At 36.6% G+C, this 13,176-nt stretch overlaps 1 protein-coding gene across 6 annotated transcripts in view; it reads left to right on the top strand.

The window, feature by feature from the left end:
* The first annotated feature begins 8 nt into the window (after positions 1 to 8).
* Positions 9 to 13,176, top strand: part of BRCA2 (BRCA2 DNA repair associated) — a 79,296-nt gene continuing 66,128 nt past the window's right edge. For 5 of the 6 annotated variants that reach the window (XM_079137244.1, XM_079137245.1, XM_079137242.1 and 2 more), the window contains exons 1-3: positions 9 to 2,345; positions 2,999 to 3,105; positions 5,120 to 5,365. In XM_079137244.1, coding sequence (XP_078993370.1) covers positions 3,039 to 3,105; positions 5,120 to 5,365 — 313 coding nt within the window. In that variant the 5' untranslated portion in view covers positions 9 to 2,345; positions 2,999 to 3,038. The remainder of the gene's footprint in view (positions 2,346 to 2,998; positions 3,106 to 5,119; positions 5,366 to 13,176) is intronic. The other variant, XM_079137243.1, reaches the window with a different exon arrangement.

Below are 13,176 nucleotides of genomic sequence, written 5' to 3'. Positions count from 1 at the left end.
TTTTCATTGCAGAATTATTCACAACAGTCAAGCTATGTAAATAACCTATCTGTTGACAGGGGAATGAATAAATTGTGATAGAATATGGCAATATCACTTAGCCTTAAAAAGCATTCTGCTGTTTGCAAGCACATGAATCTGGAGGCATTATGCTAAATGAAATAAGACAGGTAGGAAGAAAAAGTACTGTATGGCCTCACTTATATGTAGAATCTAAAAAAGTCAAATACGTAGTTACCAGGGTTGGGGAGGTGGGAAATGTTGGCCAAAGGGCAAAGCTGCAATTATGTGGGATAAATAAATCTAGAGATCTAATAATGTACAGCATGATGACTGTACTTACTACTAGTGTATTTATACTGCAAATCTGCTGAGAGTAGATTTCTGGTGCTTTCCTACATGTACAAATGGGAGATGAATGTGTGAATTGCTTGACTTGCAATAATCATTCACTATATCTGTGTACTAAAATGTGTTGTACATATTGCAATTTTTATGAAAAATAATTTCAAAAATAAAACATTAATACAAGGAGTAAATTATCTGAGCAGTTGCACTAGAAGAGTATAAGAAAGAATGTATGTTATAGATCTAATGAACATAAAGTCCCTAGTACCAAGAACAAAGAACATAATTATTATAGTGGTATGTATATGAAAGAAAATGTATTTCAGGGTGTTGTGTGACATGCCAAGGGTCCTCATTAGTCCATTCCCAGTGAGACACCTATCTCCCTGCTCCCAGAAAAGGGGAAAAAAGCAAATTGTTTTCATCTGTAAATGTAGTTTTTGCTTTTGTTTTTCACTGCAATGTAGTTAAGTATATGAGGTGAAATGAATTTGAATTCCAACCTGGGGCTTGTTACCAGGCAAGTTACTTAATTATTTGTTTTTGTTTCCCAATTTGACAAACTAACCAAATTATAGGATTAATGTAAGACTGACTGTGAGATTGCCTGTAAAGCACACAGCAGCATGCTGAACTCAAAATATTCAGTGAATGGGTTAACCATTATTAGATAAAATCACATTGTGTGTTCCTTTGCTAAATAGAAGATCAAAAGTTTTAGTTCTATCTGCATTAGCAAGGGCTTCTGCTATAACTAGGGATTATCAGACTAAAAGTGATAATTAAATAATCAAATAGAGTTAAATTATTTTTTCTTGTTCTGGAGACTGAACCCGAGGGTACCCTATCACCAAGCCGCAGTCCTTCCTTTTAATTTAATTTATTTAGAGACAGAGTCTTGCTAAATTGCTGGGAGTGGTCTCGAACTTGCAATCTTCCTGCCTCAGCCTCACAAATTTCTGGAATTACAGGCATGAACCACCGCATCTGGCTAAAATTTACTTTTTTTCTTTCCCAAGGTGCCTCTGCTCTTTACTGCTGCTCAAGCACCTTCTAAAATCAGTCAGGCACATGAGCAGCTCTCATTTCCTAAAGGGTTTTTGGGTCACATGACAAACCCGAATTAAGTTTTGCTCAGAACTATCACAGACCCTGCGAATTCAGTCTGTTCAGGTTCCTGTCTTCTAGGTCAGCTTGGGGTAAGGACTAGCACAAAAAAGGGTTATCGATATCCTCAAAAATGTAAATAAATTAATTAAAATAAAAATACTACCAACGCCAGCAGACAGAAGTACCTAATTCTGCCGGAATTCACAATTGAGTTCACAATTTTTGAAGCGGAAACATCGCTCAGAGATCGTGAACAGCTGCTACCGAAGAGCAACACGCCTGAGATTAACGTCAAGTCAAATATCTGCCTTTTCCACGACCCCGCAGCCCGGGAGTCACCACAACCACGGACCACTCGGTTCTGGTCGGCCTATTTGGGAGGACAGGTCTAATGGAACGCCCGCTGTAAGGGCAAACGAGTGCCTCTCGCAGGTCCCACTCAGGTCCTATCCGAGCGCGACCACCCAAACATGAGCAGGACGGAAGGGAGAGGGGACATGAGTCGGAGCGGGCGGCCCGGTACTCTGAAGAAGAAAACGCGCGCACCAAGCTTCCCCTTCATTCAGTCAGTCCGACCGACAGTCCTGAAGTCCAACCAGGAGCTCCCTTTCGCCTCACTGAGAATCGTCAGGGCCGTCGGCCGCTGCCTGACTTCCGGGTGTCGCGTACGCTGCGTGGTGCGTCATGGCGTCACCGCGTCACGTGCATAAAGTGAACTTTTGGCGCGAGCGTCCAAAAGTAGGCGGAGGCGGAGCTGCTGGTTTTGTGAGCCTGGGGAGGGCGAGTTCGCCACCGGAAGAAGCCTGAGGGGTCGGGTGTGCGTGTAGGTGCGCGCGCAGTTTTTTGCAGTCTACTCCAGCCTAAAACGACCTGCATCACTGGAGCGGGTTAGTGGTGTCGGGTGGGGACGGGGTGTGTTCGGCGGTCCCGGACGCTCGGGGTGGCGGGGGAGCGCCTCCCACGTCCCGGGTGGGAGCCGCGACATCTGTCGTGGCCGTCAGAGCCGATCCCCACCTACGCGCGAGAGAAACGACCGTCCCTCAGCCAAGTTCCTGCATAGCACATTCGAGCCCCGCGCCTTCCCTGGGACTTCATCCCCGCGCAGGTCCGCGCCTGTGGGCCCTATAAGCCACCGGGACTTGCCTGCTAGGTGTGCTAGATGTCCCGATCTGAAATTTCTTATGGGCACACTGTATCTGCCTTACATAACCCCAGTAATTGCTGTCTTCCGAAGATTTACTGATTGGGAATTATCACATGGTGTTTGTAACTGCACCCACCAACCACGCGTGGCTAGTTAACAATCAAATTAGATGAATGTGAAAAAGTCATATACTATCCACTTTTCAAGAGCTTAATGTGGCTAGTGGTACGTGGATTGGAGAGTACAATTACAGAATTTTACCGTCCCCACAGTAAATTTTTATTGGACTTAGGTAGAGGTAACTTTAGACAAACTTACTGGAGCTCCTGGTTTTATCTCAGTCACTTAGCAAGGAATGTATCCCTTCTAAGTGAATTTCGGTCTTCTCTTTTGCAGACTTATTTATCAAGCATTGGAGAAAACATTGTAGAGAAAAATGCCTATTGAATCCAAAGAAAGGCCAACTTTTTTTGAAATTTTCAAGATGCGATGCAGCAAAGCAGGTATTGATAGGTTTTATAAAACTTTATAAACTACATTCAATGTGTTTTCAGAAAAATTAATAAAGGTGAATGCTTTCTAAAAGGAATCCAGTTCTCTGTTTTACACTGTAAACTGAACCTTATGATGTCATATCTAGTTAAGGACATAATTGTTCACTGGTTAGCCAGAGGGTAAATACAGAGTCCTTGGTAGATAATGGGGAGACTGGTCCCTTGGCAGCAATAGTAAGAATTGTTTTAAAAATACTACTAACAAATCAGAAGTACTGATAATGCCACTTGATGGCAGAGATTATCAGATATTTTTTGGTTTCAGTACTTCTTAGGCAACTTGGAATGATCAAGGATCCCCAAAAACCTTATAATGTTAGAAGTTAAAACTAAGAGTTTAAGAATTAATTCATCTAAAAGCAAAAATACCCATTGCAGATTATCATAAATAACATTTTTATGAAAAATATATTTTCCAAAACAAGATTTTTAAAAAAAGAATGAATGTTTTACAATTTTGCAGTTCACTTTCATGTTTGCCTTAATAGAAGATAGCTGGATTCTTGTATTTATTTCTGCACTTAATCTGTCGCAGTTTATTATTTTGGTAGAAGTATATGAATAAAATTTAATCTCAAAGAGCTAGGTAGTTGGGAAAAGGGGAATTTTAATAGTCTTCAGTTACTTGAGGGTATTTCTTTATTTGTCTTGTATTTTTAATAGATCTTCCAGAGAGTTAAAAAATATTTCTGTAGATCTTTCCATGTTTTAACATCATTGCCATTGTTACTTGGAAGCGCTTGGTATTTTTAATTAGATTCTGACAATTGCATTGAACAATTTGAAAAAAATCACACTCATTAATATCACCATTGATCTTATCAGAAAACTTTTAACATTGGGAAGGAGTCAGCCACTTAGCCGCTAGAAATTCTGATTTTTCATTTGAAAGCTCATATTTTATCATTGGCAATAAAGTCTTATTTTCCTTGAAGTGAAAAACTCTCTTCATTTGTGAGAAAATGTCTACCAAACTATTCAAGTTGGAATAACTTTTTTGTGAGTCATTGTTTCAAGTAAAAATGACTTCTCATGAAAAGAGTTCTCATCAACTCACAACTCATCACAAGTGCTTTTTTAAATAACCGTTGGACTTAAGTATGCAGGAGTGCTTAATACATGTTCCTCTTTTCTCAAAGAATATTAAAAAGATGAGCTAAAAGATTATGCTTTAATAAAATTTATTTGTACTGTTTTCATTAGGATAATCTTAAGTTAAAATGTCTTTTTAAAAACAAATCCATATGGAAGTAAAACAATGACTACTAGTACAGTTTGGTGCCTTATAGGACATAATGTTAAAATGGCTTTTTTTTTTTTTTTTAATATTCCTTATGGTAGTAAGAAATATAATGACTGCTAGTACAAGTTTGGTGCCACTGACCTACATGAAACATGAAAGTTTGGTGTCAGCGGATGTCAACATCATGAAAAAGGCAAATGATGCCTAATATTGTTATGAAACTAGTTTTGACCAATTGAACCTTGGGCTTCATGAGAACTACTACTGTATAGGATGGATAGATGATAATAGAATAACAGAGAATATTTTTTCCCATTTTGAGAGATTTTGTGTTTCTTCTATCCATAGATTTACCACATATACTTATGTAGTCATACTTAACTGAATTTTATCTGTGGAATACATTCTTACTATGAATGATTTTTTTATTCTGAATTGTGAATAGTAAGTTAGAAAATAAATAAAACTTAAATAGATAAAAATAAAAAGTTAACATGGTTAAGTGCTAGTTCTTTTTGATTTGTGTGAACTCATTATACTCTATGCAGACTCATAAGAGAATGATAAATGACCTTGATCTTGTTTAGTTATTATGAAAAAAAAAATGTAAAGGTAATCTGCAGTCAGAATTTCAAATGTCCTTTTGTTTATTATAACTTTACTGATTCATGAGTTTTTCTGTGTCATTGATTAAAACTAAGGACGTTTTTTCCCTTAAAGATTTAGGACCAATAAGCCTTAATTGGTTTGAAGAACTTTCTTCAGAAGCTCTACTCTACAATTCTGAACCTACAGAAGAATCGGAATATAAAACCCACAATTATGAACCAAACTTATTTAAAACACCACAGAGGAAACCCTCTTATCAGTTGATTTCAACTCCAATAATATTCAAAGATCAAGGTCAAACTCTTTCACTATACCAGTCTCCTTTACAAGAATTAGGTAAATATAGATCAAATTTGGGTAAGTAATACGTAGACTGAGAAAAAATATGAGCTAGGAATTCAGGCAAAACTGTTAAAAGTCTCAGGTCTGTCATTAACTGTTGTGTTATACACATTAATCTGTCTGGCTACACTTACCTGAAAAATTGAGATAAATATAATACCTGATAGGATTGGAGTAAGTGAAATAATTTATGTACCTAATGTTTCTTTTCTTCCCTCCTTTGATTAATACATCTTGCCAACTGAGCTTTGCTAAATTGTGTCTTTCATGTACATGGTTTCATGTAATGAAACTAAACTATTTCTACATACTATACCAGAACAAAGAAAATTGTCTTTATAAATTCGGTATAAATATATTTTATTTTGGTAGCAGTCTACCCAGCCTAGATGCCACATTTCCAAGCAATATGTAATATAATGATACAGTCACTCATTTGTTACCTACATGACATAAGTAATTCACTTTCCCTTTCTTTGGAATATTACTTTATAACAGTAGGAGTAAATAGTGCACAGATAAAGTGGAGTATAAGGTTGAATGCAGTATATGCTGAAAGAGAAATATAAAAAAGCACAATGAAAATTGAGAAGAAAGAAAACATATAGGATTGGGGAAAGTTAGACTCTGGTTCTTTATACATAATGTTACCTCTGCCTGCAACTTCCTACTTTTTCTCTAGCTAATTTCCACATTCATTTTTCAGATCTTGGCTTATTTATCTCTGCTTTTCAGAAATATTCCCTATTGGCCCTCACTGAGTCTCTAATGAGGGAGACATACATCAGCAATTATAGTGTGATGTGTGCTTTGAAAGAAAGAAATTCATGGCCCTAGGAAGTACATATATAAAGGGAATATAGGTAATAGGCAAAGATTTTCTTACGCCATTGGCTACCAAGTGATATATATATAAAAGTGAGCACATATTTGTAGAATGAATATTAATTTTGCTTTAGAAACCCCAAATAATCTGGCAGCAGGTAATATTTTTTTCAAAATGTGACGCCTTGACCATTAAGAATCTTGTGGAGTGCTAACCTAAAGAGTACATTCCAGGCTATACTCTTGAATCTTTTTTTTTTTTTGTTACTGGGGATTGGACCCAGGGGCACTTTACCACTGAGCTGCATCCCCAGCCCTTTTTATTTCATGTGTTGAGATAAAGTCTCACTAAGTTGCTGAGGCTGGCCTTGAACTTGGAATCCTCCTCCTTAGCCTCCCAAGTCACTGGGATTACAGACATGTGCCACCATACTCAGCCTACTCTGAACCTTTTGGATTAGAATCTCTATCTTAAGATACCTGGGGTGCTGTTATGGAAAGAGACTGGAGGTTGAAAGATGAGTTAGGAGATGTATATTGGTTCAGGTGATGGACATTAGTGCTGGGTTAGTTTAATAGTCTTCTCATAGTCATGGTTTCACTTCCCTCAGTTTCAGTCACCCAATTTCAACTGCAGTCTGAAAATATTAAAAGGAAAATTACAGAAGTACACAATTTAAAACTTATGAATTGTTTATCATTCTAAGCAATGTGATGAAATCTTGCACTTCCACTTTCCTTTGTTCAGTGTATCTGCACTATATATGTCGCCCTCTTAGTCACTTGGTAGTTGTCACAGTTATCTGATCAACTGTTGTGCTCTAGTAATGCTTATTTTCAAGTCATCTTTCATAGTAGCCTAATGCTGCATCATAGTGCCTATGACATCTCATCATCACATAGGCATTCTATCATCTCATTATCATCTCAAGGGTGAGTACAGTGCAATAAGATATTTCGAGGGAAAGGGATGACATTCATATAACTTTCCTCACAGTAGATTGTAATAATTGTTCCATTTTATTGTTAGGTTCTTAATTACTGTACCTAACTTGTAAATTAAACTTTATCTTAGAAATATATATGTAGGAAAACACAGAGTATATATAGGGCTTGATACTGTCCAAGGTTTTATACATCCACTGTAAGTCTTGGAATGTAACCTCCAAAGATAAGGGAAGGCTACTTTAGTAGCTATGAAAGTAGATACAGAAGATAGAAACTATAGGACTCTATAGCAGCCTAGATATGAGAAGTCAAAAAGGAACAAAAGGGTAGAATTCTTGGCAAGAAACCAAGAATGTAGTGGTGACATTTGTAGAAATGAAAGCAATCAGAAATTGGAGGAAAAGTAGACTTGGAAAGGAAAAGTGAATTTGAATGAAATTGAATTTTGAAGTAGAGTTGGGAGATAGTAGTGGGATAATAAGGTGGAGATGAACTGCAGGCTTTTGGAAATGCAAGGCTGAAACTAGGGAAAGGCAGAAGGAAGTTGTCAAAATCAGCTATTTGGAAAGTGATAAAGTCATATATTGTGAGAAAATTATTAATTATGATGAGGACAAGGATAGAGCTCTAGGGAATATTTAGTAGATGAATATAGGACAGTGAAAAGGGAATTATCCATTCAACAAATACAGTGATTACTTGTGGCTGGCAGCTTGCTAGGCATTGATAATACAAACGATCTAGATGTCCTTTGACTTCTGGGTAGTCAATCTGTATAAATACAATGTGAGATATGTTATAGTAAAAGCATGTACGCCATGCTAAATGAGCAGCCATCTGTATAATGTACTCAGGAAAAGCTCCATACAACAGTTTTTGCTGAATCCATGAATCAGTGGTTAATATTCTAATTGTAATCTGCTAGAATTGGTCTGTCTACAACCTGGGATGGATAGGAATGAATTAAGAAGATCACTGTGAACCCACTACAGAGGGATTAACTTTGGAGAGGGGAGGTAACTAGAGATTGAACTCAGAGCACTCTAGCATTGAGCTATATCCCAGCCTTTTTTCTTCTTTTTTGAGACAGAGTCTAACTAAGTTGCTGAGACTGGCTTGAGTTTGCAATCCTGCCTCAGCATCCTAATTTTATGGGATTACATATATGCACCACTGAGCCAAGCTAGGAGTTAACTTCTTTTTTTGTTTATTTTTTTTATTAAAATCTTTTTTATTTTTACAGACTGCATTTTGATTCATCATACACAAATGGGGTACACCTTTTCATTTCTACGGTTGTACACAATGTAGCTTCACACCATTTATGTAATCATACATATACATAGGGTAATACTATCTGTTTCATTCTACTATCTTTCCATCCCCCACCTGCTCCCACCTCTTTTTCCTCTATACCATCCAAAGTTCCTTCATTGTTCTCTTCCCCCTATCACCCCCTATGTTATATATTGTCATGCACTTATCAGAGAAAACATTCAACCTTTGGTGTTTTGGGCTTGGCCTATTTCACTTAGCAGGATATTTTCCAGCTTCATCCATTTACCAGCAAATGCCATAATTTTATTCTTTATGGCTGAGTAATATTCCATTGTATATATATACCACAGTTTCTTTATCCATTTGTCAGTTGAAGGGCATCTAGATTGGTTCCACAATCTAGCTATTGTGAATTGAGCTGCTATGAACATTGATGTGGCTGCATCACTATAGTATGCTGATTTTAAGTCCTTTGGGTACAAACTGAGGAGTGGGCTAGCTGGGTCAAATGTGATTCCATTCCAAGCTTTCTGAGTAATCTCCATACTGCTTTCCAGAGTGGCCATACCAATTTGCAGCTCCACCAGCAATGTATGAGTGTGCCTTTTTCCCCACATCCACACCAACACTTTTATTATTGCTTGTGTTCTTGATAATAGCCATTCTAATTAGACTTAGGTGAAATCTTAGGGTGGTTTTAATTTGCATTTCTCTAATTACTAGGGATGATGAGCACTTTCTCAAATATTTGTTGATCACCTGTATATCTTCTTCTGTGAAGTGTATGCCCATTTCCTTAGCCCATTTATTGATTGGGTTCTTTGTATTTTGGGTGTAAAGTTTTTTAAGTTCTTTATAAACTTTGGAGATGAGTGCTCTGTCTGAAGTATGTGTGGAAAAGATTTTCCCCCACTCTGTAGGCTCTCTTTTCACATTATTGTTTCCTGTGCTAAGAAAAAACTTTTTAGTTTGAATCTATCCCATTTATTGATTCTTGCTTTTATTTCTTGTGCAATGGGGCGGGGGGGTCTTGTTAAGTAAGTCTGGTCCTAAGCTAACGTGGTGTAGATTTGGGGCCACTTTTTCTTCTGTTTGGTGAAGGGTCTCAGGTGTAATTCCTAGATCCTTGATCCATTTTGAGTTGAGTTTTTTACAGGGTGAGAGGTAGGGGTTTAATTTCATTTTAACTGCATGTGTTTCCAGCTTTGCCAGTATCATTTGTTGAAGAGGCTGTCTTTTCTCTATTGTAAGTTTTTGGCACCTTTGTCCAGTATGAGATTACTGTACTTATGTGGGTATGTTTCTGTGTCCTCTATCCTGTACCATTGTTCTATTTTAGTGCCAGTACCATGCCGCTTTTGTTACTATTGCTGTATAGTAGAGCAATCCTGCATCACTCTTCCTGCCCAGGATTGCTTAGGCTATTCTGGGTCTTTTGTTCTTCCAGATGAATTTCATGATTGCTTTTTCTGTTTCTATAAGAAATGTCATAGGGATTTTAATTGGAATTGTGTTAAATCTGTATAGCACCTTTGGAAGTATGGCCATTTTGATAATAGTAATTCTGCCTATCCAAGAACATGGGAGATTTTTCCATCTTCTAAGGTCTTCTTCAATTTCTTTCTTTAATGTTTTGTAGTTTTCTTTATACAGATCTTTCACCTCTTTGGTTAGATTGATTGCCAAGTTTTTTTTTTTTTTTTTTTTTTTTTTTTTGAGACTATTGTGAACGGAGTTGTTTTCTTCATTCCCCTTTCAGATGTTTCATCGCTTATGTATAAAAATGCTTTAGATTTATGCATGTTGATTTTATTTCGTGCTATTTTGCTGAATTCATTTGTGAGGTCTAGAAGTTTTCTGGAGGAGGTTTTTGAATCCTCTAAGTAGAAAATCATGTCATCAGCAAATAGTGACAGCTTGAGTTCCTCTTTTCCTATTCGTATCCCTTTAATTTCTTTAGTCTGTCTAATTGCTCTGGCTAGTATTTCAAGGATGATGTTGAATAGAAGTGGTGAAAGAGGGCATCCCTGTCTTGTTCCCTCCTTTTCTGTTTCCTGGAATACTTTGAGAATTATTGGAATGAGTTCTTCTTTTAAGGTCTTGTAGAACTCAGCTGAGAATCCTCCTGGTCCTGGGCTTTTCTTGGGTGGTATACTTTTGATGGCTTCTTCTGTTTCATTGCTTGATATTGATCTGTTTAAATTGTGTACGTCTTCCTGGTTCAGTTTGGGAGTATCATGTGTCTCTAGAAATTTGTCAGTGTCTTCGGTATTTTCTATTTTGTTGGAATATAGATTTTTAAAGTAACTTCTCAATATGTTATGCATTTCAGTGTTGTCTGTTGTGATATTTCCTTTTTCATCATGAATTTTGGTCATTTGAGTTTTCTCCTTCTCTTTGTTAGTGTGGCTAAGGATTTGTCTATTTTGTTTACTTTTTCAAAGAACCAACTTTTTGTCAATTTTTTGAATTCCTTGTTTTGTTTCAATTTCATTGATTTCAGCTCTGATTTTAATTATTTCCTGCCTTCTACTACTTTTGGTGGTGTTCTGTTCTTCTTTTTCTAGGGCTTTGAGCTGTAATGTTAGGTCATTTAGTTGTTGACTTTTTGTTCTTTTTTTGAATGAGCTCCATACAATGAATTTTCCTCTTAGTACTGCTTTCATAGTGTCCTAGAGATTTCGATATGTTGTATCGTCATTCTCATTTATCTCTAAAATTTTTTTTTTTATCTCTTTCCTGATGTTTTCTGTTATCCATGCTTCATTCAATAGCATATTATTTAGTCTCCAGGTGTTGGAGTAATTTCTGTTTTTTATTTTGTCATTGATTTCTAATTTCATTCCATTATGATCTGATAGACTACAAGGCAGTATCTCTGTTTTTTTGCATTTACCAAGGGCTGCTTTGTGGCATAACATATGGCCTATTTTCAAGACGGTTCCATGTGCTGCTGAGAAGAAAGTGAATTCACTCATTGATGGATGGAATACTCTATATATGTCTGTAAATTATTGATTGTGTTATTGAGTTCTATGGTTTCTTTGTTTAGTTTTTGTTTAGAAGATCTATCTAAACAAACAGTGGTATGTTAAAGTCTCCCAGAATTATTGTGTTGTGGTCTATTTGATTCCTGGCATTGAGAAGGATTTGTTTGATGTACATGGATGCACCATTGTTTGGGGTATAAATATTTATGATTGTTATGTCTTCCTGATTCATGATTCCCTTAAGCAGTATGAAATGTCCTTCTTTATTCCTTCTGACTAACTTTGGCTTGAAGTCCATTTTATTTGAAATAAGGATGGAAACCCCCACTTTTTTTTTTTACTCCATGTGCATGATAGATTTTTTTTCCCATCCTTTCACATTTAGTCTGTGGATGTCTTTTTTTTTTTTTTTTTTTTTTTTTTTGGCAGTGCTGGGGATCAAACCCAGGGCCTTGTGCTTGCGAGGCAAGCACTCTATCAACTGAGCTATATCCCCAGCCTGGATGTCTTTTTTTATGAGATGAGTTTCTTGAAGGCAGCATATTGTTGGGTCTTTCTTTTTAATTTATTCTGCCAGTCTGTGTCTTTTGATTGATGAGTTTAGGCCATCAATGTTCAGGGTTATTATTGAGATATGATTTGTTTTCCCAGTCATTTGGACTTACTTGTGCTTTTTAACTTGACTTGGTTTCTCCTTTGAATAGTTTTTCCTTTAAGGTAGTTCCTCCCTTTGCTGACCTACATTGTTGTTTTTCATTTCCTCCTCATGGAATATTTTGTTGAGAATATTCTGTAGCGCAGGCTTTCTATTTGTCAATTCTTTTAACCTTTGTTTATCATGGAAGGATTTTATTTCATCTTCAAATCTGAAGGTTAGTTTTGCTGAGTACAGGATTCTTGGTTGGCAACCATGTTCTTTCAGAGCTTGAAATATGTTGTTCCAGGCCCTTCTAGCTTTTAGAGTCTGGGCTGAGAAATCTGCTGATAACTGTATTGGTTTCCCCCTATATGTAATCTGATGCTTTTCTCTCACAACCTTCAAAATCCTATCTTTATTTTGTGTGTTAGGAATTTTCATTTTAATGTGCCTTGGTGTGGATCTGTTGTGATTTTGTGCATTTGGTGTTCTGTAAGTCTCTTCTATTTGATTTTCCATTTCATTCTTCAGGTTTGGGAAATTTTCTGATATTATTTCATTGGATAGGTTGTTCATTCCTTTGGTTTGTATCTCTGTGCCTTCCTCAATCCCAATAATTCTTAAATTTGGTCTTTTCATGATGTCCTATAGTTCTTGGAGGTTCTATTCATGATTTCTCACCATCTTCTCTGTTTGGTCAACTTTATTTTCAAGGTTAAATATTTTGTCTTCATTGTCTGAGGTTCTGTCTTCCAAGTGGTCTAGTCTGTTGGTGATACTTTCCATTGAATTTTTTATTTGGTTTACTATTCCCTTCATTTCAAGGATTTCCATTTGTTTTTGTTTTGACAGTCTCTATCTCTTTGTTGAAATGATCTTTTGCTTCCTGCAGTTGCTCTTTCAACTGCTTATTGGAGTGATCATTCATTGCCTGCATTTGCTCTCTTATCTCATCCTTTTCTTCATGAATCATTTTAATTATGTATAATCTGAACTTTTTTTTCTGACATTTCTTCTACCATGCTGTCACTGGATTCTATTAATATAGAATCTAGGTTTGTTTGGATCATTTTCTTCCCTTGTTTTTTCATGGTGTTCATGTAACTTCCCCTCTAGCACTGCAGATCTGGGTATTGCAGTTTCCTCCC

This window comes from Sciurus vulgaris, assembly GCF_902686455.1.
Source record: "Sciurus vulgaris genome assembly, chromosome: 4".
Classification (NCBI taxonomy): Eukaryota; Metazoa; Chordata; class Mammalia; order Rodentia; family Sciuridae; genus Sciurus; species Sciurus vulgaris.
Note: the sequence above shows the minus strand (reverse complement) of the source record. Positions and strands in the feature narration are given on the sequence as shown.